This window comes from Petromyzon marinus, chromosome 13 (genome assembly GCF_048934315.1).
Source record: "Petromyzon marinus isolate PM22_M1 ecotype Great Lakes invasive population chromosome 13, UKy_Petmar_22M1.pri1.0, whole genome shotgun sequence".
Lineage (NCBI taxonomy): Eukaryota > Metazoa > Chordata > Hyperoartia > Petromyzontiformes > Petromyzontidae > Petromyzon > Petromyzon marinus.
The window spans coordinates 7,576,690-7,601,314 of record NC_133679.1 but is presented as its reverse complement, the minus strand read 5'-3'; the positions used below and the strand labels follow the sequence as shown (position 1 = coordinate 7,601,314).

At 42.5% G+C, this 24,625-nt stretch overlaps 1 protein-coding gene across 1 annotated transcript; it reads left to right on the top strand.

Annotated features, from left to right (window-relative positions):
- Positions 1 to 789: 789 nt before the first annotated feature.
- SLC28A3 (solute carrier family 28 member 3) lies at positions 790 to 23,677 on the top strand. Its single transcript, XM_032953283.2, has 17 exons — positions 790 to 1,003; positions 3,091 to 3,158; positions 3,991 to 4,082; positions 5,624 to 5,813; positions 8,028 to 8,172; positions 9,733 to 9,846; positions 10,648 to 10,725; positions 12,084 to 12,164; positions 13,447 to 13,527; positions 13,637 to 13,762; positions 16,493 to 16,623; positions 17,549 to 17,717; positions 19,457 to 19,654; positions 20,471 to 20,552; positions 20,637 to 20,735; positions 20,855 to 20,972; positions 22,887 to 23,677. Exons 1-17 carry the CDS (start codon positions 863 to 865, stop codon positions 23,002 to 23,004), a joined length of 2,031 nt encoding a protein of 676 aa, XP_032809174.2. The 5' UTR covers positions 790 to 862; the 3' UTR covers positions 23,005 to 23,677.
- Positions 23,678 to 24,625: the final 948 nt, after the last annotated feature.

The following is a 24,625-nucleotide window of genomic DNA, read 5'->3' as shown; positions in this document are numbered from 1 at the left end:
TTTTTTTTCTGCTAAGGGGACAGGACAACTTCACCGCATCAAAGGGACGATGGACGGGGCCATGTACCGTCAAATCTTGGGTGAGAATCTCCTTCCCTCAGCCAGGGCATTGAAAATGGGTCGTGGATGGGTATTCCAGCATGACAATGACCCAAAACACACGGCCAAGGCAACAAAGGAGTGGCTCAAGAAAAAGCACATTAAGGTCCTGGAGTGGCCTAGCCAGTCTCCAGACCTTAATCCCGTAGCAAATCTGTGGAGGGAGATGAAGGTTCGAGTTGCCAAACGTCAGCCTCGAAACCTTAATGACTTGGAGATCTGCAAAGAGGAGTGGGACAAAATCCCTCCTGAGATGTGTGCAAACCTGGTGGCCAACTACAAGAAATGTCTGACCTCTGTGATTGCCAACAAGGGTTTTGCCGCCAAGTACTAAGTCATGTTTTGCAGAGGGGTCAAATACTTATTTCCCTCATTAAAATGCAAATCAATTTATAACATTTTTGACATGCGTTTTTCTGGATTTTTTTGTTGTTATTCTGTCTCTCACTGTTCAAATTAACCTACAATTAAAATTATCGACTGATCATTTCTTTGTCAGTGGGCAAACGTACAAAATCAACAGGGGATCAAATACTTTTTTCCCTCACTGTATGCGGCCCACATCGTCGTAAACGCAACCAACATGAGGTTCACGACCCCGCGGAGCGAAGGCGCGACTGATTTCAGCCAGTGGACGGTGGGGCGGGCGGGCAGGGGGGGGGAGTGATGCTTGCTTGTCGGTGATGGTGACACCCACGCACACAGGCAAACCACACTCGGCACCTGCTGCCTGAGGAACGTCGCAAGTTGTCGCTCGGCGGGCATGGAGATGACATCCGACAACGCCAATGGAGAGGCGACTTCGATCGGCGTGGACAACGAAGCCTACCTGCCTGAATACGAAAACGTAGACAGACGCAGAAAGCCGGGCGAGGAGGAGGAGGAGGAGGTCGCGGACAGCAAGGTACAGCAAGCGAGGCGTGCACTTTTGTGGTCAGAACGCACGCACGCGGTGCTTTGGACTTTGTTTGCTCTTTCCCGCTTGCAGTACTTTTTTAAAATCTCTCGTTTTCCTAAGTTTATAAGTTTTTTTTTGTCTTTCTAGAATGCTGCGCCTCGGTCTAATGGTTTAGCAACGCTGGAATTTGCAATCTTCTGACGAGGCAGTTGTAACGATGGACAATGTTTAAGCATCCTCTGCCCCCCCCCCCCCAAAAGTATCAATGTGTATCAACCCACAGCGAAGTTGATCGGCAGGTCACGTGAGGTGGAGTAAAGTGGTGGGTACTCACACCTCTGTCAAGACGTCTTGGTCAGTGTGGAGGGGGTAGGCACAGGGGCAGAGCCAGGATTTTCAGCCCGGGGTGACATTCAACAAATGTTAATATCAAGAATGATTTAGAGAGAGTCCAGGCTGTTGAACCAGACGCCATCGGTTGGCGACACACTCTGACAATGCAGTTGCACGGAGTCCGCCAGACCGAGTGTCGTACACTTATAACGCAGAATGTTTCAGATTTTCGATTTTTTTAAAAAAAATTCGGGGGTGACAATTGTCTACCCTGTCACCCCCCTGGCTCCGCCCCTGGGTAGGCCAAAATAAGCACGGCAGTGGCGTGAGAAATGAATTTCAAGGTTGCGTCTTTGCCCATTTTTTTAGCTTTAATACGTTCTCATAACTTTTTTTTACAGGTAGGAAAAAAGTTTCAATCTGGATAATGTACGGGGCTAGTTGAACTACATTTGTACACTTGGTCCCAAAATGTGTGGGTTAATGTGATGTGTGTGGTGTCAGCGCACTGCGCTACAAACCGGGCGACCCCAGTTCGGTCTCCACTCATGACCAATGAGTGGCGAATATTTGAACCGGCCTTGGATCTCCTCTAGGTCGACTCAGCCTTAAACGAGTACCTGGTGCGGGGTGTATACATCATTGGGGAGACAAAGGCGGCCGGGCGTGGTGTCCGCCACCCACCACATCGTGGGCAGTGCTGGCTTTCATTGGTGCTTGCAAAGAGCACTTGCCCTTAACAGTCTGTTAAAGGCATTGCGGGGCATCTATGGGGCCGTCCACATATGACGTCACGCACCTAGGGGGGGTCAGACATTTGTGACGATGTGTGACGAGGGGGGGGGGTGGTTTGAGAAATGTGACGTCACATCAAAATGCGCAACTTTAAATAAATATAGACAACACGTTCTACTTAATTAAATAGACTTTGTAGTAAATGTTTTCTCCTACATCATCAGAGTGCAGTGCCACATTAAATACGCACTAAAATGACAATAGTTTAAAGCGACTTGAAGCATGTTTTTATTTTATTTTTTGGGGGGGGCAGATCTTTGTGACGTCATATTTAAGGGGGGGGGGGTCTGACTTTTTGTGACGTCGTATGACGAAAGGGGGGGAGTAAAGATCGTCCAAAATCGCGTGACGTCATTTATGGACGCCCCTACGTCTCTGTTTGGTATTATAACCGAACGAATAAACACCAGTGTTTGAATGGGACTTCACAAGACTAAACATTAACGCTGGTGTTTGAGTGCAATACCAGTGTCATTGTTGACATATCTTACAAGTGGGAGAGCCACCGTTTCGACACGGGCGTGCCACACCACCGGTGAGCAGGGATGGCTACGTACGAGGCGAAAGAAGTTCAACATACATACGCACTAACACTTGGTTATGAGCAAATACGTGCATGTGTGTGTGGGGGAGCGGTAGTGCAGTGGTTAGCGCACTGTGCCATGAACCCGGTGATCCGAGTTCGATTCCCGCTCACGGCCAACACCAGTGACGATTATTTGAACCGGTCCTGGTCCTCCCCTAGATCGACACAGCCTCAAATGAGTACCTGGTTGCGATGTGTAGTAAACATCGCCACTGGGTAGACAAAGGCGGTCTGGGCGAGGTGTTGGCCACCCACCCCCTCGTGTGCCGTGCCGGCCTTTCAAAGGTGATCGCTAACAGCACTTGCCTCTTACTGTCTGTTAAGGCTATACGGGGGGATATGTGCCTTTGTCCATTTGCGTGACGTTTGTTTTGGGTAGGGACATGTATCCGTGCACGTAAAAGACACCGACGAAGAAGAATTTGTTGCCACTGCAGCCTGGGCAAGGTGGGAGTCTCGCACACACACAAATCTCCCACGCCACAGTATGACACCACTGTGCCCACATTGCGCAATAATAATGATCGTGGGCACGAATTAGCCAAATGCATTCCGGTTACCTAATATAATGGAATGCCAGGGTTATAATAAGTGTGGTGTTTTTTCCCCCCAGCATGTAACAACGTAGACAGTAATACTTCGTTATGAAGTATTATATTTCTTATTTTTTAAATGAACTAATTCACGATGAATGATTAATGTATTAAGATGTGTATATAATGTATATTAAAACAAATACCATCTCAATACTCCTCTCCCATATTGATGTTGGACCGAACGAATTGCCACATTCAAATGTTACCACCTGCTTTTATTTACAATGTTAAGTATATAAAATGTTGCAAAAACACAGTTCTTACAATTACATCCGTTTGTCAACCCATTGCTGACTGAAGGCCTGCCCACTTCGTATCGTTTGTGGAGGTTGTTTGACCATACTTATCCTTGCTAGTCAGTGTAGATTGGTGAAGGCAGGGGGCCCAGTACTGGCTCAGATATCACTCACCACTTACGTTAGCCGTAGCTGGACATTTAACTCAGATCGATGGGTCCATAGTACAGTGCCCTAACTATGGTTCCACCACTCACCACCATAGAAAAGTACGTAATATTTTGCATCCTTATTTTAAAAAAGGTAATGTTTTAATAGCCATTTCTTTTTCCACCACATTTAAACCGGGTTAGTAAAATAAATAAATAAATGAGTAAAACTGTAGTGCACTTTATACACTTTAAACAGGTGGTTTCAATGGAATGTCTGTCGTTTATGACCTTTCAGGAAACTTGACAAATCCAGAAATAAAATACGCAAGCATTTCAAGAAACATGAGAACATTTACCATTGGGTTGGTCTCGGTGTGCTTTCTGCAGGTAAGTTTGAGCTGACTTCTCAGCCTCAGTTTAAGACTTCTGCGAATGAATAGCTGAGCACATTCTGTGATCCCTGTGATCACATGTGGTGGTTAAGATTCCTGTGAACATATTTCCGAATTTAAATGACAGTTAATTTGTTCATGAGCGTGATTGAGCGAATGTAAACGAATATCTTGCATCTAGTCAAAAATATAATAAACAAATTCCGTATAGATTTTTTAAGCGCGTTAAAATGTATTGAACCATATGATAAAAAAGTGCAGAAGAGGTTATAATGAACAAAAGAAGGTATAAAGGAGACATGTATAGTACGGGGAAAGTACAAACAGGAAATTACAGAAACAGTAGACACATCGCACTCCCATCACACTCATAATCGGAAAAAGACGGCGGGCGCATCGCGCACCTCCAGATGCTCCTCTGCGGCGGTCTGGAACGCTCTTCTGATATGATGAAGCCACTGGAGCCATGCACTTTTAAATCTAGATTGAAAACTCATCTCTTTCGAACTGCTTTTTGTGTTCAGTTGGTTGTCCTTCCCCGCACCTACATATGGTGCGAAATAAGTTCTACATATATACATAATAGCCGAGGTTATGAGAGTTGCGCATTTATAAATGGACTTACCTCGAGGCTGTGCTCTGCTCTCAATCCAAATGAGCTGGTGGGAAGGAGCTGGAAGAGAGAACGGCAGGCTGAATTTTGTCAATACTTTGTTTATATTGCTACCAAATTCAAAGGGGGGGGTGAGTTTATTTTGAGTCATTGCAGTAATTCATGGTTTCATCAAAAACATAAAAAGGAACACTTTTTCAAAAACTCGAATTGGAAAACGATTATTTGATTTCAAAACTCTAATCACCACCGCCTTATCGATGTGATGCATTGAATAACGAAGGGGACACATTGTTCGAGCACTATTACACACACGCATATCATGGACACTTTGCACGACAAGGCACTCACTGAGCATTATTTAAATTTTGAGAATTGTGACCCGGGAAGCCAGATTGTTGAAGTGGAATATTTGTGGAATTGGCCTCAGTGGCAGGATTAAAGTAACAACAAAATTAATAACCAGAGGTGTTCATTAACACACACATTTATTTCAGTCAGCTCTCAATGATATTGCGATATTGTTTATATACTACTGAATTTTATTATCTTGAAAAATGTCCTAATAGGTATGTATATAAGCAGATCTCTGTTCTTACTCCACACATACATATAAAACAAAATGCCATTAGCCTATTGGCTTTCACGACCAATATTATCAAGCAGCATTTGTTCAAACAAGCAAACTCTGGCCTGGTTTTGATCTTTTTCGTCTCATCAGCAGTCAGGCTTGTTATATACAGTAATGATGGAACCCTGTTCCATGCAAATAACAATACCATGTTTATGCAGATGATAATATTATACATTATTCACCGACCTTTTACTGAAAATATGAATGTGCTTGCATTAAGGCAATGGAAAGGTACAATAGATCGACTGACAGACATCCTAAACAATGATGTGTATTAATTATTCTCTAGGGCTCCTGGCTCTGGTGATTGCCGCTTGCATTATCAACTTTAATGCCTCCTTGGCCTTGCTGGTGCTCACATGTCTGGGCATTTTCTTTATCGTGTGGGACACTCTCATGGCCAAGTATGAGGGTAAAATTGCCAAGGCTCTGCAACCAGCTATCAGATACTTCAACAAGCACTGGAACATCATACAATGGTAAGGAAGTGGATATTGATCAGGGTAAGTCTCAAAAACGATGTTGGAGGGGATAGGTTCCCATTTTTGTTCAGTTCATTAAAATAGGCACGTAACAATTTAATCCCACAGTAATACAAAAAACTGTCATGATTTGGGATCACATGCATTTTTGTAAAAAAAAAAAAACCCCATATCATTTGGATCGTCTATTATTATTCCATCTCGTTCACATAGTTGTGTTTGTTTTATTAGCTGAAATGTAACATCAACATCTGTTGAATCTTACATGCATAAATCAGTGCTTGTGTCATAAGTGCAAGATTTTACTTTAATCAATGAACTGATACATCGTTACATGCCCAATTAGGATGTTTGCACGTGGCTTAAATGCAGCTGCTGTTACATTACATATGAGTGTAAACATTACCTACAATGTTTATATGTGCATATATGTATTGATGACTAGCTTCACTACCCGGCTTCGCCCAAGACTTGGATTCTTGTCTTGGGTCAATACACGGCCTACGCGGAGGGTGGGGGGGGGGGATGACGTCAGCAGGCACACTGCGTGACGCTACCGCATGCGGGGACATCAGAGATGTGACGTCACCGCTTACTTGCCATGCAAACAAAATATATCCATTATTGCTCCCCCCCCCCCCCCCCAATATAAAAGTCTATTTTTATACTTTTTGTTGCATTGTGTACAGTCTGGAAGCTACCCACATGCCAAATTTCAAGTTTGTTGTATGTTGGGAAGTATGCTAAACATTTCGAACAGACACACATTCACACATTTTTCTTTTTAAAATATATAAATATCTAACCGCAACTATTTGCAGAATGAGTTGTTTAGACTGTTTAAGAGGTATTTGCAATCCCATGCCAAATGTACGTCGAAGCAAATAATGATATAAGTATTCGAAACTGATCAAGGAAATAATTGGTATTGTTACAAAATTTTATAATTAAATTAAAATGTAAAAAACTACATAGTTGCTTGAAACCTTTATAATGGTGCTCATAGGAACCAACAATTGCATTCGGAGTTATTTATATCCCACAGATGATATAATTTCACAAAACGTCTCCTTGTGGTTGGACCTGTATTAAATGGGCTTTGAACAAGAGGTATTGAGGACACTAACAAACACCTCCAGAAGATACCAGAACTTATTGCATGTCCATGTTTGTCCTTGTGGCAGCATTGAAATAGAGTGGAGTGAGCACATAATGATATGGGCACGCCAGATGGGCCGAGTGAATCAGGATCAGAATATGTAGTTATACTGGAGGAATATGATGAGCAATAAAGCTCTTTTTTTACAGATGTCCAGTAGGGGCGGGTCATCAGAACGTTACATCAACAAACAATAAACACGATAGGAGTGCAAAGTATAGGAAAAGTAAGAAAACCACTGAAAAAATATAGAACTAAAACGAATTTTTATTTTATTTTACCAGGTAAAGCCCACTGAGCTATAGGATTATTTTTCAGAAGTTGACCTGGCCACAAATGATAGCTCAACGAAGTAGCTTATCATGTGGAAATTTATAGCAGCCAAATAATCTAAACGATCCAAACGCATGTTTCTAAATGTGGAGGGGAAAAACCGGAGGACTCGGAGAAAGAAAAAAACACGCTTGTTCTCATCCCATAAATGGTCTTCTTCTCATTAAGGTCATGCCAGGAGTGTGGATTTTGGTTACATGTGCACGCTGGTCGAGTTGTTGCTCTCTTAAAAATATATTGGCGTAAATGTGCATCACCACAACACAAACACATACGGAGGTGGCCAATGTGCCACTTAAGGCTGGTAAAATAAAAAAGCACCTTAGCTGGGTGTGTGTATAACGGCAGTCATAAAATATGTTGCAGAAACAAAACAAAGCAAGGTAACCCTTACGCAATTTACATTTAGTTCTGTTAATCGGTACATTCCTGAGGCCACCGTCCAAATGAATAACGCGTCGTTATCGAGTTCCCCATTAATTTGTGGAATCCCGCTTAATCCACCGGCGCACTGAGTTGAGATTCACCATTTGCTGAAGGACAAAAAGACTGCATGTTGTTTGTGTCACCTGTCCCATATCCAGTTTCTGAGCAACACAATGTACCGTGGCCGTGTTAATGAATGATCGTCCCTAGGACGAGAGAGTGAATTACGCACACGAACACTTGCAGCTGGTACCTCGGACGTGAAGGCAAAGCGATCTGTTTGTCCAACCTAGGTTTGTCTACGCTGCAGTGCTGATTGCTATTGTCCTGTGGCTCGCTCTGGATACCGCCAAGCAAGGATTAAATCAGCTGATTCCCTTCGGAGGATTAATCATGCTCATTCTTATCATGTTCATCTGTTCCAAGCACCCCACCAGGGTACACAGTGCACGATTAACATCTTGCATACGTTTCAACACAGTCGTATGAATACTTTTAATAACGTGCAATTTCGTGGTGATGATTGCAAAGATACATTTTGGTGCGACCTTGTTAAAAAGTCTTTCTCTTCGGGTAAATGCATACAATGTAACATCCTGATGGAATACCACGCACACCTTCTCTACTGCACACGAGAGCGGCAGCACTAAATTGGGCAGTCTGACGTGGCACTTTTTTTTACGTGTGTGACCTAAGAAACCGACTGAGTTAAACTAAGACTTGGTGATAATACTATTGATGGCTGATAACAGGACCATTGAAAACACCTTTGCCTTAATCAACTCAACTCATAGCAAGCTGTGCTGGGTTACAGCAGTGACATTAAACTTACGGGAAAATGACAGAATTTGTGTATTAAATGTTAGCACAGTGTTTGACATATCTTTCTGTAGCACAGAAAGAGATGACATTTGGACTGCCACGTCTCTCTTATTATCTCACTTGCTTCCAGCCAGTTCCAGCGTTTCATATTGCAAGGCTTGCTGTGAAAGGCAAGTGATAGGCAGGTAGATGGTGGGTCATTTTCAGAGGTGAAGTTTAAAGGTGGGAAAAGCTATTTTGGAAAATGTGCAACCTTTTAAAAAAAGATAACAGCGAGGTTCGATGGCACTATGATTTTCTTGTCTATGGCTACATGCCATGTTTTTAGAAACTGCGTTTCGTTATTTAATAATCACTAGATAGCAATTTTGCATTCCGAAAAATGAAATGTTTGGGTTTTCGAGTAGGAATACAGTATGGAGTAATATTACGCAGTGGGTTGTGTATATACTGTAATATATAGCATTTCAGATTATCTTAGAAGCCATACTTAAACATTCTGCTCATGAATATATTAATTTACAGCCCTTTGCTAGTTAAAGGCCTCCCCGCGTGCGGTTGACTGCTGTTCAGCGTGAGTTGGTGGAGGGGCCACCCATCACCGTTTGAAATGCCAGGTCCAGTTCACATGTAATTATTGTATATTATGATTGGTCCTGACTTTACAGAGATTATTCACATCAATCATGCTGCAAATGTTCCATGGTGACCAAGTCTTAAGTCCGATTCGGTCCCAGCCTCTTAAGTTCAGAGTGTTAAGTAGTTTGTCTTTGTAATGATTAACTGATAACAAAGACCAAAGGTCAATTATACACAAGAATTTTAAGTAGCTTTCGGTTTGTAAATGGCAACCTTATTTAAAGGGAGGCAATTAAAGATTACTGAAATGTTTGTACTTCTTATACAATATGTGCAATTTGCCTTTTCAAATATGTAATGCGAACAGCTTAGAACCTTTATCTTAGTGCCTCGGGTGCTTCCCGGAATACACAACTCCATTTGCCCAAACTTTGCTGGCAAACACATTAATCAAAAAGGTCCTTCACATACCGGTCTAGCCCTAGCATAGCATGGGATGAATTCGCATGTAGGTTCAGCAGAAATTATTAGACCCATTGACCATCCCGAGCCTCACCTCACCTCCTCTCCCCTCCTCGTGTATGCTTTGTTTTGCAGGTTAAGTGGAGGCCTGTCATATGGGGCGTGGGAATTCAGTGGGTCTTTGGCATTATCATTCTCCGCACTGAAGCGGGCCTGGATGCCTTCGAATGGCTGGGAAGTCAAGTGCAGGTAATGTGAAATGCAATTATATCGGACTCCCGTACATTTACGAGCATGCTCGCAAACAGTTCTACTTTATACCTCAACTAGCTACGTTTTTACATACTCCCCCCCCCCCTATTATAATAATGCTAATCGTATCGTGTTATAATACACATTCATTCCCAATCAGAATTCTGGAGCTATTCGTTCTGCACAGTAGTTTACCCTGTGCCAGAGGATGGCTCTGGAAGGTGATATTACAGAACTACTTACGAAGTAACTTTAATTTACCTCTTTATTCACACTAATGATACACGTTTTAATGCCCCGTAAATATTGTTTTTTCCTAGCATATCAATCAAACGTAAAAAAGTTCAAAGCTGGATCAAGCCAGATTAAGTTAAAAACAAAAGTTAACATAATGTTTTTTTTACTGACAATCTGGTTTAATAACCGGTGGTTGAAACCAGATTAGATGCCATATCTCACCACTAATAACGTGTTAATTACATCTCAGTATGTGTATTTTTAGATCTGGAGATTTATTCATCAGTTGTATGTTTAAGACTGCGGGTGCTGAAGATGAATAACTTAAGGTTTATGGAAGAGGGGCGTGAGCTGGTTACACATAATCATATGTAAAAATAGTACCTATTTCTTATCGTGGTTAAAATTATCTTACATTTGTATGGACTGTATTCGTAACTGATAAGCCAGAGTTATCTCTAACACAGGGCTAAGTATATAATTATTCGTAGTGATGAGGCATTTATAATTATTAATCTGTGCGTGTTTGTGCTCTCTCTCTCTCATGTGTACATGTCTAAGACTTTTCTAGATTACGCTGATGCTGGATCTAAATTTGTGTTTGGCGACTTATACACTGATCATTTCTTTGCGTTTAAGGTAATGCAGCAACCATGACACCATTTAGCTATGCATTGTGGGTTATCTTAGAGGACAATTGTTCTGTCAGCTCATATTTTAACCTTTGAAATTATTTTTGGAAGCATAATACTAAAATGCTGCAGTTAACAAACCTCTGCTGTTGGGGATACTATGCACTATGATAGAATTAGTGCATATACGTTGTGGTGTGGCTATATTTTAATAAAAACAAAATATAGCACTAACCATACACTTGATATTACAGGCTCAAAACTTAGTTTACTCATTTGATATTACAAATAAATAAGAGGTTTCACAAAATAAGGCCATTGTGTGCTGATGTTATTGCCAGCATTGCTTAAGTCATCATCACCGTCATCCAGTATTACAAATACAGAGACATCGCAGCGATACACTCCGCTACTCCAGACGCGGTTGTCTGGCTTGACCACCTGAATGTGAAATTGTAGTTGATGCTCTGCATCTGCATCAGCCGTACGAAAGAAGAAGTAGAATATTATCATCACAATTATATGAACGTGATTCAAATTCTGTATGGACTTGTTCTCCTGTAATGTGTCAACCATTGTTCATTGGAAGGCCTCCGCACATGTTCGTTGAACTCTTTATTTATTTATCTCTCCTGGCATTTCATTCCTGGGTTTGCTCATGAGTGGTCACCCGTAATGAATGTGTCACGCCAAAGTTGACTTGAGCAATTTTCCTGCAGCCTACATTTAGCAGAGATCAGATGCAAAAATTCTGAAACTAATCTGGTGAGTCATCTTCGGTACTATTATAATGAACTTAAATACCGTACAACCGAGAACATATGTTTAAAAAAAAAACTTTCATTATCCTTACTAAATTGCAAGTTGTAAGCGTTATTTCAACACGTAGGATTAGCCTTGTGCATTTTGTGCAAGGAACATTTAAACATGAAGTAATTTTATAAAGAAAATAACAATTGCAGTGCTTTGTCAATCCACTGTTGGATGAAGGCCTTACACTCTGTATTTCTCTTGGGGGTCGTTTGACCATACTTCACCATGCCGGTCAGTGCAGGTTAGTGAAGATAGTGGAGGGGGGGGGGGCATAGGACAAGTTAAAATATCACTCACCTCTGAGGTTAGCTGGAGTCGGGAATCAAACTCAGGTCGTCGAGCTCATGGCGCAAGGCACAAACCACTGCGCCACACCAAAAACATTCACAACCAAATCCAGACTAGATTAATGATGCAACTGGGCCAATTCAAGCATAATATCATTGCATCTGCACACCTACGTGAGGTAACGCCAACAACAACATGCAACAGTTGCGCGCCCTTGAATCCACTGGTGATATTGCTCTGCTCCCTATCCCATGTGCGTGTCAGGTGCTGCCCATTGTCATCTTCTTCAGCATGATCATGTCCATGCTCTACTACATTGGCTTCATGCAGTGGCTCATCCTCAAGGTGCCCATTGTTGTACAAACCCCGTAGTATCGGGTGGGGGGGGGGGTCTGGAGGTGGCTGAGCCCCCACCCCCCTCTTTGTTGAAGGCTCAAGCCCCTTCTAAATCCTGATATCCGAGTTAAAAAGTGTTGGTACAGTGATTAACCCTCGTGATTACATCAGTGATGGGGGTCCCAGCATTTCCTCTCAACATGCATTTGTGGGGTCATATCGAGAGCAACACTGCACGGTTGTGGAAAAAAAACCCCAGATCCTCTCGTTAATCATTATCTTTAAGCGTGCAAAACATTTTGATTAAACAAACCAAGAAGTTCGTGCAACGTTGAAGGTGCAGTTCTCACCCAAGCCTCCCGTGAGTCTTTTGCATGCTCCCCTCCCCCACCCCTTCAGCAATGTCACACTACGGAGCTGGGACACCCCAGAGTGGGCATTTGGTCAGGAGGCAGCAAAGCTACACGTCGAACACGAAACCAGGGTCCCGTGCCGACGGGGGGGGGGGGGGGGAGGGGGGATATTGCAATGACCCTGGTTTATGAAAGTACAACTGCTAACTCGTGCAGTACACTTGTGAGCTGATAAATAAGTGGCCACCTTTGCATTACGTTTAAAGCGAGAGTGTGAATCATGGTTGCAGGTGGAGCTGCCAAAGAAACTCCTCCTCACGTCAAAAAATAAAACAACGACGATTCGTTATCTCTTTAAAGATGGGTCTAGTTAAAATATTATAGTAAAAGGGTATTATTTCAGATGTCTTCATTTAATAACATTCACTGCCACTTATCCGTTTCTTCCAATGCTCTGTATAGTCGTTAAGTCGCTCAGTATGTTTTACTTCGCCAGGAGATTAAATACACCTGTTGAGGTTTAGCATTGCGATGACTCTTAATGTCCCATGCCTGGTAGTATGATGTTTTTTTGTGATGTTATTACCTATGTGTAAGTGTTTTTTTTTATAATATCAAGCACAGGTTGGCATCCATTACCAATAGCAGCATTTTCTCAGTGACAAAACTCATTTACGTTTCCACATGGTTCTGATTCAAACTTGCGCAAATGCCTTAAATTATATTCAACTATGGTTGAAGCAAACACAACACAATATTTAGCACGAGCTAATTATTTGTGGCAATGTTATACTGCGTTCCACCAAACACCATTGTGCAAACACCTGGCAGTGTGGCATATTCTTCTGCAGCCAAATTACATTTTCTGGTCTCGAGAGCCGATAGGACCGGTGGGGTTCCTTAGCCGAGCGATTTCTGACATCGTGGCTGCTCGGCAGGTGGGCTGGGTCATGCAGATCACAATGGGAACGTCTCCGACGGAATCCCTGGTGGCAGCGGGGAACATCTTTGTAGGGCAGGTACGTTACGGAGTTCCCTGAGCCTTCATGCACTGTGAATGTTACACTTTGTAGTTGTGAAAGCTCTTTGGCATGTTGACGCACACCCAGCATTGCTTCCTTTCCGCAGACGGAGTCTCCACTGTTGATTCGCCCGTACCTCGCTGACCTAACGCTGTCCGAGATTCATTCGGTCATGACCAGTGGTTTTGCCACGATTGCTGGGAGTGTCCTTGGTGCGTACATCTCCTTTGGCGTAAGTGAAGAGACATTAACACGGAAATTTATTTCACTTTGTTCACTCAGAAAAGTCTCAAAGGGCTTCAAAAATATTTTTCACGATGGTCCTCCTAAAGGATCTGCAACCATTTCCTTACTGAGTTGTCCTGTGTGCGGTAGGATATACTGTACATATATAAACTCCCGGAGAAAACCCATCCACATGAGAGACGAACATTAAAAACATTGTATAGATGGGTTAGCCAGTAACTTACTTGCTGTATTGTCATTTACTGGCAAAAAATTAAGACCTGCAGATTGGGAATGCATGGACATGGGCTGTGATTTGTGTACACGACAGATATCTGCCACGGCACACTTATGGCGTCCTGGGTTTCCCAGGATGTTCTCTTACGAGGCCATCGTCCAGATTTTTGTCAGTTGCATAATAATACACAACCCAAGACAATGCATTTGTAGATGTTCCCTCTTCTGGTATTGTAAGACATTCTTCTTTCTATAATATGTGCCGGTTTTTTAACCTCGGAGGTGACAACTCTAGGCACACTTTGGAAATGTAAGGGTGTGGCAGAATGCTTTGTTGGCTGGCAGAATCCATACACCATGAGGCCACTCGCATTACACGAGCGAGCCAATCAATGACGTCATGACGCAAGTGCTGCTCACAGGTAGGTGTGAGATACATTGTGGGGAGTGGTGGCACAGCGGTTAGCACACTGTCTTATGAACCTTGTGGCATAATTTAAATTCCTGGTGACATTATAAACGTAGTATCAGTGATATCTGAATTTGTTCTTGGCCTTCTCTTTGTTGAACACGCCTAAAATGAGTACCTGATGTAGTGCCTAAACATCAGCTATTGAGAGACAAAGGCGGCTGTGAGTGGTGCTGGCCAACACTGCCCTCTCTTGCATTATTATGGTCTTCATAGGTGATTGCTCACAGCGTTTACCCCAACATATAACTAACTAGACGAAGGATAAGCCCTGATATCCTGCACATGAATAAAGATAACTTTAAATTTGGCACGAATCAAAATTAAATGAAACACTTTACAGCTCTTTTTTCCCTCTCAGGAAAACAAGCGATTTAACATATTCGTGTTTTTATTATTTGTGTTTAACTGACTGCTGTATAGTGACTGAAACAGCAAAAATCTAATTCGATATACATCGTAGAAATCCTGTGTGTTCAAAACCCATTCTTGTTACTTCATGGGTCACTGCAAATAACCCCATTAACTGTCAGCTATGGCGGCAGCGAGGATTTTAAAGCTGAGAGATGTTTCTGTGTTATGGATGTGAGTGAGGGGGCAGCGGCATAGGGTTGAGTATGACAAAACAACATTCACAGATTCTAATTTACCTTCACCCGAAGGACTTTGCTGCCATCATTATAATTCTTAATAGATGTTTTGGTAAGGACACGTCGCGATCTGGCCAGGTGTTTGCCACGTAACCCTCTACCACCTGACACAGCCAAACAAATTAAATTGTTACGTGTACAATCTTTGAACACGCCTATTATATTCTTAGTTTTTTCGGTAAAGTCACGTTGAAGAGAAACAACAAAATAACAAAATATATATAAAACAATAAAAAATTCTCACGACGTTTCGACCAAAACCGACACACCTGATGATGACCGTTTGAGTTATGGTCGAAACGTCGTGAGAAATTTTTTATTGTTTTATATATATTTTGTTATTTTGTTGTTTCTCTTCAACGTGACTTTACCGAAAAAACTAAGAATATGAATTACTGCAGTCACGAAAGCTTTAAATCAAAATTTAAACGCCTATTATAGTTTCAGCTCACCGGTAAGTAAAGAACATTTCCCACAGCATCATCTAGCAATTACATATCATGTCTCGTTTTAAAAACGTGTCAAGCATCCTCAGGTAAAAAAACCCTAAAATCCATGTTGACAAATGTACTATTTATATGTCTATGATTTTTAGCCTGTCGGCTCTCACATATATCTGTGGGACACCATTCAGGATACAACCTGTCTGCTTTGATAATAAACGGCTTTGGTTTGACACTCAAGAGAACAAACTGCACACACAATCCACGCTATTATCTGAAGCACATTCTGTACACAGAATGGACTTTAATCCCATACGTTTTTCTGAACCCAAGGCCTAGGGTGTGAAGTACACTTACATGTGTAGTATTCTCTCACACAGATAAATATTTGTTAGCCTTTGCTAGACTTTTGTACTCTCTGGACACCCACGTTGAATTCCTGGCCATGGTGAACAACGCCATCTTGATATCTGAACCGATCTGGCGTGCCCCATTCACCAGTCTGTAGTGACCCGGATGGTGAAGTATAGTCCAACACACCCCATGCCCGACACAGCGGGCGGGAGGCCATGATCCACCAGTAGATTGACAAATGGCTGTGGCTGTGAAGTGCTCTTTTGTAAATTATACTCTCGTGAGAACACGCTTTCACAATCATCAAGATCTCAACGAAACTCGCTGATTCGTATTTGAATGAAAATGTGTAGTCCATTTCATGTCACATTGAAAGTTCTGAATGAAGGAGTAAAAGAAAGCCTAGACATTAATTAAATCAAACTCATTGACGCTCACGGTAATTCCATGTAGTACGACGGTGGCACTTCATTTTTTGAGGGTGTATACACTTACTATGTAATTCTCAAACCGTTTGACCATTTGTCATATTCATTATGTTGATGACACGGGGGTGCGTGTGTGTGCTCAATGCCGTTCCCTAGGTGCCGGCTGCCCATCTGCTGACAGCCTCCGTAATGTCAGCACCTGCAGCTCTCGCTATATCTAAGGTCTTTTGGCCTGAAACCCAGAAATCCAAGTTTAAAGTCAAGGGTAGCTTGAAGCTTGAAAAGGGGTAATGTGTTTGAGGAAGTGTTTTACCTCCACTCTCTGTCTTCATCATTTTACCTTTAACGTCATCGCACTGTATTTAGAGATGGCCTTCACAAGTCCAGTTCAGGCATTTAACATAGTTTGCATGGTTTGTTATCCTGTGATTGCCATTTGTTTCCAACCAAATGTGATAGGGGGCATTAGCTGAAGAGTCGTGTCGCGCATATATAAAAACAGAAACATATATTTGTGGAATTTCGTTCGATATCCATGTACAATAACGCATTTTTGAAGTCCACCAGCCTTTTGGCTCTTGAGACCTATAGGATCCACCCAGCAGTATTTGTTTAATCTCTGGGTTGGTTTTGATATTCTGGGGCCACCTAAGTTGCTGAATAGTGTTTCTCAACTCGAGTCCTCATAACCCCCCACACAGGTCACACTTTCGTGCTCCTAAATATTTTATATTTATGTCCAAACTAAGCCACTGCGCACGGCACGCACCTGATAGTTGGTAAATATGGGAAGCTGAACACTGGTGGGTCGCGAGGACTGGAGTTTAAAAACTCTGCTGCAGAGCAATATTCTGTGTTGAATAAGGAAGCAACATCGAACGGACTGCAATAAACAGCAGACCTGGACAAATGCATGTCACTGGCATTTAATTCATTTATGTTCGTATAGGCATACGTATGTGAACTTAAACGTCGAAGGCAATGTAAATGCAGCAGCAATCAATTACACTCGAAATGTATGGAGGCTTATTTCTAAAATCACAACCGCATATTATTAGTCTCAAACCAGTTCCTGAATCGGTTACGTTCCCTGAGAGAATGTAAACCTCAACACTGTATGTTGAATGCCAGTGGGCACTTCATGTGTTGTCTACGACTACTGTCTCTGTTATGTGCACTGATGCCGAGTTGTTTTTTCCGTACTACTGACAGCACGGAGAGCAACCTTGTGGAGGCAGCTTCTCATGGTGCATCTGCTTCCATTCCCCTGGTCGCCAACATTGCAGCAAACCTCATTGCGTTTTTGGCCCTGCTGGCCTTCATCAATGCTATCCTGTCCTGGCTTGGTGGCATGTTCAACTATCCGGATCTCAGCTTCGAGGTACCTTCTCCACCTTCCTCTATGCTATAGCCCATATAGAGCAACCATTTGATATTCAGCTGCAGGTCATTTTGTTTTGTCTGTGAGTTGGCCATTTGATATTCAGCTGCAGGTCATTTCGCTTTGTCTGTGAGTTGGCCATTTGATATTCAGCTGCAGGTCATTTCGCTTTGTCTGTGAGTTGGCCATTTGATATTCAGCTGCAGGTTATTTCGCCTTTTGCTTTGTCTGTGAGTTGGCCACTTGCCATGCGAAGTTACGTGGCGCGTGGTTCAGAGTTCGTAAATTTATATTAGGCCTATTGACCTCCAGGCATAAATTGTCATGACACTTACCTTACTTAGCCCTTTGCCAGTCCTGGTTTACTGATTTGCTTCACATAGATAGTGCCGTGGGCAAACAAAATGTGTTGGGCCCCTAGCAGTTGCCAGCAAGCCTGGTGGGAAGGGGGTGGTCTAGTTCTCTGTCTACGTCTGTGCCTCTCCGGGTCTTTGGTTTTCTGTGTTTTTCCCCCATTGGCACTCCGCAACTCTTACAGCTGTGCGCCCTTAGCGGCTGCCCTGATTTTCCACTCCTAAGACCAAGCCTGGATTTGAACTTGCATTTCAGGTGTAATACCAATAGTCACATGTCACCGAATCATCCAGAATGCATCCGATCTTAGTACGTTGTGGAAGTTAAGCTGGGTTGATCCTGAAGAGTGCTAATAGATGGGTGACCACCATGGACAAACGGCTTGTCAGTGTTTGGGAGGCTGCGATAGGCGGGAGAGGGCAGCGCAGCTAAATCTATTGTTGCACTGTACTTGTATTCTTCCACATCTTTGCTGCCTGCTTTCACCAATCTGCACTGACCAGCATGGGGAAGTGTGGTAAAATAACCCCTACGACCTGCATAGTGTGGGGAGGGTCTTATCCACAGTGGACTGAAAAAAGGCATCTACATGTTCATCAATAATCATGCAATTTTCATAGCCTGTTTCAAAGACTGCTATCCATCTGTGAATGGATACTTAAAACCTTGGCAATCTTTCCAAATTAAAGCCGCTATTTTCTGGTCGTAAAGTAATGTCTGCCAGGACTGATTTGTTTATATGCACATCTCAATATTGTGCAGCTAATTATATAATTCAGTGGATGCATTTTTATGGATTTTGTTGTTGATATTCTGTCTCTCACTGTTCAAATAAACCTACCATTAAAATTATAGACTGATAATTTCTTTGTCAGTGGGCAGACATACAAAATCAGCAGGGGATCAAATACATTTTTCCCTCACTGTATATTTACCATGATGTTATATTTGACTGCCTAACTAACCCCATACTCCTCTGCTATGCTCATTTAATGTGTTCATGTAATTATCTTTAGTTGGTGCCAAAATGGTCAGCACACTGGATTCTCAATCCAGAGGTCACTGGTTTGATCTTCCAGCATGGCAGTGGAAACAATGTTGAAAGTTTCTTAAATCCCTCTGACACCTATGTCCACTCAGCAATATAAATAGGTACCCGATAATATAATTAGTCAATGAACAGATCAACGTGAGTACACCTGCCTCTTTCAAGACGCCCGCCAGCATGGAAGAGTTCGCTACATGCCCTTTAAAGGGGCACCCTATGGTGGAGGCCATTCCACCAACAGTGGCGTGATCAAACAATTTGCCGAGCTAAAGATGCGACCAAAGCCTCGTTTACCACCCCACGTGACTCCCTCTTCCCTGTTTGTGTTTGTGTCCAGCTCATCTGCTCGTATGTGTTCATGCCGCTGGCGTTCATGATGGGTGTGGACTGGGCTGACGCCTTCATGGTAGCAGAACTCCTCGGAGTGAAAACGTTCTTCAACGAGTTTGTGGCCTATGAGCGGCTCTCCCTGCTCATTAAAGCGCGAACAGACGGTTCTCCCGAGTACGTGGACGGAGTGAAGCAGTACATGAGCGTAAGTTTATGATGTTGTTGGCAAAGCAGTGCTGTCCTTAGCTAAGAAATAGAGTAACCCCATTTGGCTGTTTACCTTCTGTTATAACCTTTAAGCTTTGTTGACATCACACTCCGTCGAGTGGTTCAAGCCCCGCAATTAAGAAATCAACCTCCATATAAACTAAGCGTGGATTGTGCAATGAGAATGCCATTTTTGTTTTCTAAAAAAAAGAAAAAATACAAAGTAGAACTATTTTAGAATTAATTAATACCCCCCCCCCCCCCACTAGAAAATAAACAATACAGACCTTGATCCATACAAAGTATAAACATTTTGATGTAGGATATTTCGACTTGGTGTTTCCCAGCCCTGGTCCAGGGATCACTGCTGTCCACAAGGCTGTGGAAAGTTGTCCGCGGAACTGTAGCACATTCTGTGGTTTTATTCACAAAACACATTTTTTTCCTTTACGATTTAGGTTTAATGTACGGATGTTAAGCACAGCAGGATATTGACTGAATCTGCTTATTTGCTAATATTGGTCAACAATGAGTAGTTTGAATGGAAAAATATAAATAAATGGAGCATGGCGGCCCACACATTTTTTTTAGGGTTGAGAACCCACTGTTTATGGCATTTTTCCTATCCAATTCACAGCCACAACTTGCTTTGATTTTTATTGTTTATTGTCACGTTTAGTGATGTAATGGCACTATGGGTGGCATATTGGTGCCAGAAAGTGCAACATGTTAACGAAAAATGAATTGACTTCATTTTACTATTTGCCATTGATGTTAGCCCAGACTGAAACTGGATTTTTATCTCTCATTACAGGTACGCTCAGAGGCCATCGCAACCTATGCCCTCTGTGGGTTCGCCAACCTCGGTTCCATTGGGATTATGATTGGTGGCCTGTGTGAGTATTAGATTATATATATATTGAAATCTCACTATCTAATACAGCAGATAAGAATAATAATGTAATTTTATGACTTTTCAGCTTCCATGGCCCCACACAGAAGGAGTGATATTGCTAAATGCGCAGTCCGTGCATTAATATCTGGTACCGTGGCTTGCTTCATGACTGCTTGCATTGCAGGTGATGTACAATTGCAGTCTGAACATTTCATACTTGCAGTTATTTTATTTAGCCACGAGACATTCTGATTCACCTTTAAATTGTACTACTGTAATATTCTTGATTTTTGTTATTATCAGGCATTTTATATACGCCGCAACCAACGTGCCTCGTCATTCTGGGTGACGCATTCAGCGGCGGAGAAGTTCCAACCAACTCCTCAATCATTGTCACCTGCTGCAATGACCTTTTCAATCGGTATGGCTGAGAATCATGTGTTCGTCCAGTCTCGGTCCAGTTTGTGTTTGTGCTACGCTTGTGAAGAGGTATCGTAAAGCTGTGCTGTGGACTTTGTGATAAAGGGTGACAGGCATACGGAGAGGCCATGGGAGCATGGGCCACACCCAGGAGCAGATTAAGATTGTGTAGGCCCCTTGGCTACAGGTACTGTGAGGCCCCTAAAGCCCTCTGCCTTAATCTGGCCCTGGCCACACCCCCATTTTCTAGGGGGGGGGGGGGGGGGCAGGTGACTGCTTGTGCTACAGCGGTGGGAGGGTTAAGATGCATAAGGGAATAAGGGAGTTGAGGTCGGGCTGGGGCTCAGGCTGAGTCTGCAAATATTCAGTAGCAGTGATGTCTTGTGCATGGGGAGCTGTAGCTGAGGTGAAAGAACGGGAGGTGGCTAAACAAAAATAAAATTGAGATGTGGCTTAATTCATTTTTGTTACATTTTATAACAATTGAATATATTCTATACACATTATCTTATCATTACACAGTATGCATTCACAACAATACATATTGTTTACGTTACTGTTGGAATGACGTCAATTGGCTTCTAACCCAATACTCCCAGAGACTTTTAGTGGGGAGATAAAATTTATTTGTTGTCCCCCCTCTACCTCCCCATCTGCCTGCCATTCCTGAGGCACTTGCCATGCAATAAACGTCCTTTAATAGACTCCCTGTGTGATGCTGCCCTGGTGTAATGGTTTTCACACTGGATAGAGGCTTATCGTCCCGCCGAGGTAGTTGCAACTGTGTGAGTGGCTTAAATCATCTTCCCACCTCTGTCCACCCAGCAGTATAAATGGGTATACCTCTTTTAGGCAATCGGCAAGTCACTTGTGCAGTGGGATAGAGTGAGGGTATATTCTTGCCCTTTCATAAACATCTGGCAGGTTGTGGAGAAATTAGGGAAAATTTACCTCGAGAGGCGTTTCTCTTGAGTCCCTCTACGAGAGCCCCTTCTGTTAAACTATCTTAAAACTATTTTATATATTTTACTAGCTAAAACCCACTGAGTTGGCTAGCTCTTTTTTTAGAAGCTACCTGGCCACAAATGACAGCACAACGAAGTGGCATATGACGTGGAAATTTATAGCAGCCAAATACTCTAAACGCACGTTTCTAAATGTTAAGGGGGAAAAAAACGGAGAAACCAGAGAAAAATCCACGCGATCACGGGGAGAGAGACATGCAAATTCCATACTGCATATACAGGCGTCAGGGTCGGGATCGAAACCATATCCTGCTGTATAGCAGGCGGAGCGAGTTAACACCCCGCCACCACGGCGCCCACAGTGGCGAGATGCCAGCAGTTGCAAGGGCTGTACATGTATCTCTAAAGTAATAGACTCCATAATGACTGTGGCATACTCATTTGTATTGGATATTCATTTTAAGGGTGGAGTTCTCCCTTGCGTGGTGCTTTACAATTCTGGAGATAGCAGCAGGCTTTGTGTTTTTTTTTATTTCGGTTGCCTTCTCCGAAATTAAAGATTACATTTAAATATGCATTTGAAATGACTCGCCTCACGTAACATTTCCAGAGTTTCGCCTCACCTGGGAAGCTAACCTCATCACTCGACTGTGATATATCCAACCCACTTGTATTTATATATATTTTTAAATATTTACAGCCCCTTGTCAATCTACTGCTGGATAAATGCCTCAACGCACCGCCACGATCATGGTGTAATATCATTCATGTTACAGCAGATAAATAGACTTGTTTATAGCCCCAAATGTATTGTTAGAGCACCTCTTAAACTACACGAAATTGAGCTGTTCAGCTGTGTTAATTTAAACGTTTTTAAGCTGAATTGGGTCATTATTCTGTTGGCCTTTTGATGTTTAATCCATTGACGTCTGTATATGTTGTCTTTTCAGCACTGAAGTCACTGATCCTGAAAATATTATCATCGGTGGAAATTATACCAGGGAAGCATTGGACGGCTGTTGTAACATGATGATTTCACCTTTTTTCAACTGCTCCTGGGTTGTATGAAATGCTATGATACACTTGCTCAGCATTGCCTTGTTAATGCCCAGATCTGTAATTACATTTTATTTTTATGATTCTGCTACACTATTATTAGTGCAGTATTTTGTAAATTACATGAACACAAAGCTTATAGTTTGCTTATCCAGTCATTGTGCATGGGCATTTATGTTTCTTTTAAGATACATATAAATGTGTAGAGTGTAAATGGTTGAATGGTAAATCTTCCTGTATTTGTAATATTACTTAGTAGCTCTTAGTTTTCAAAGCCTTAGCTAATATTTAAATGAAATAATATGCAGCATTTTTGGAAAATAAATAAATTACATGCAATTTTGGATGGCTATGCCAAGTGTTTAATGATTGTACTGTACGGTAAACAATACAATGCCTATTTTAGTATTTGCATCGGAAGTTCTCGCATTCTTTCAAATCTTTGAAAAAAATGCATGAAATCGCCTTTTTCATATTTAAAAGTGAATTTTTTTTTTTACTTTGCAAATCGTTTTTCTTGGCCTCTTCTTGCATCCGATTATGAATATCTAGTTTTTTAAAGCGTATTTTTAAAATAATGTTTAATATTAACATTGAAATGAAATGTAATTTACAGTCAAAACATTGTTTTATGTCATGGTTTTTACACTGTGTACCTGCATATTAAAAACAAATTAATATTTGACTTTCGTTGTTATTTCGTACTTCCATTTATAATATCTAATGATTTCTACGTGTACACATCATGAGATTCTGTCTATAAGATTGCAGAAGGTGGTAGTAGGGTATTAGAGCAGAGGTTTGATGCAGGTAGTCTTAAAATGATAGTGCATAGGCCATTCGCTGCCCTGATTCTGCACAACCTGTGATCAAGGCTGTTGCAATTTTGCACAAGGCTCGATTAGTGCAGCTAGAATGAATGCCACAGGGTGCAGAAGCCAGAGCCATGCACTTCATATCGCAGTTGAGACTCGCGTACTGTGGGTGTTTGTGGCACACGAAACAGATTGCCTTTGGCAAGCACTACTAGTGCCTATAAAGGCTGTAAAAGCACACAAAGTTGTGGGTTCGCCAGCACCACACCCAACCGCCTTCGTCTCCCAAGGGGCAATGTTTACACATCTCACCAGGTACTAATTTTAGGCTGAGTCAACCTAGGTGAGGCCCAAGACAGGTTCGCAGATTGACCCACTGTGATTGGTCGTGAGCAGGAATCAAACTGGGGTGGCCACATTCGTACCGCGGTGCGCTGACCTCTGCGAGCACAACAGCAGTTGTCGTTTGCCACGAAGTTGATGGTTGACATCACCAGGGTCACTTTGTGCCAGGCTGGGTGGACACTGAGGCCACCATGAAATGTCGAAGACTCGCTGACATGACGTCAAGCGACTCACACACGGACGCTCCGAGACACTCCGAGACAATGATCCCCGTGCAGCCCACACATACTGCTGGGACAAGTGAGGTTTGCGAGCGCCTCCGAAGGGTGACAAGGCACACGAGAAGGTGGTGTGGCCCAACACGCCCGCCCGCCTTTGTCTCCCGAGTGGTGATGTTTCACCGCGTCAAGTACCCATTTAACGCCGAGTCTACGTAGAGGAGACTCAGCATCTGTTCAGATATAATCACCATT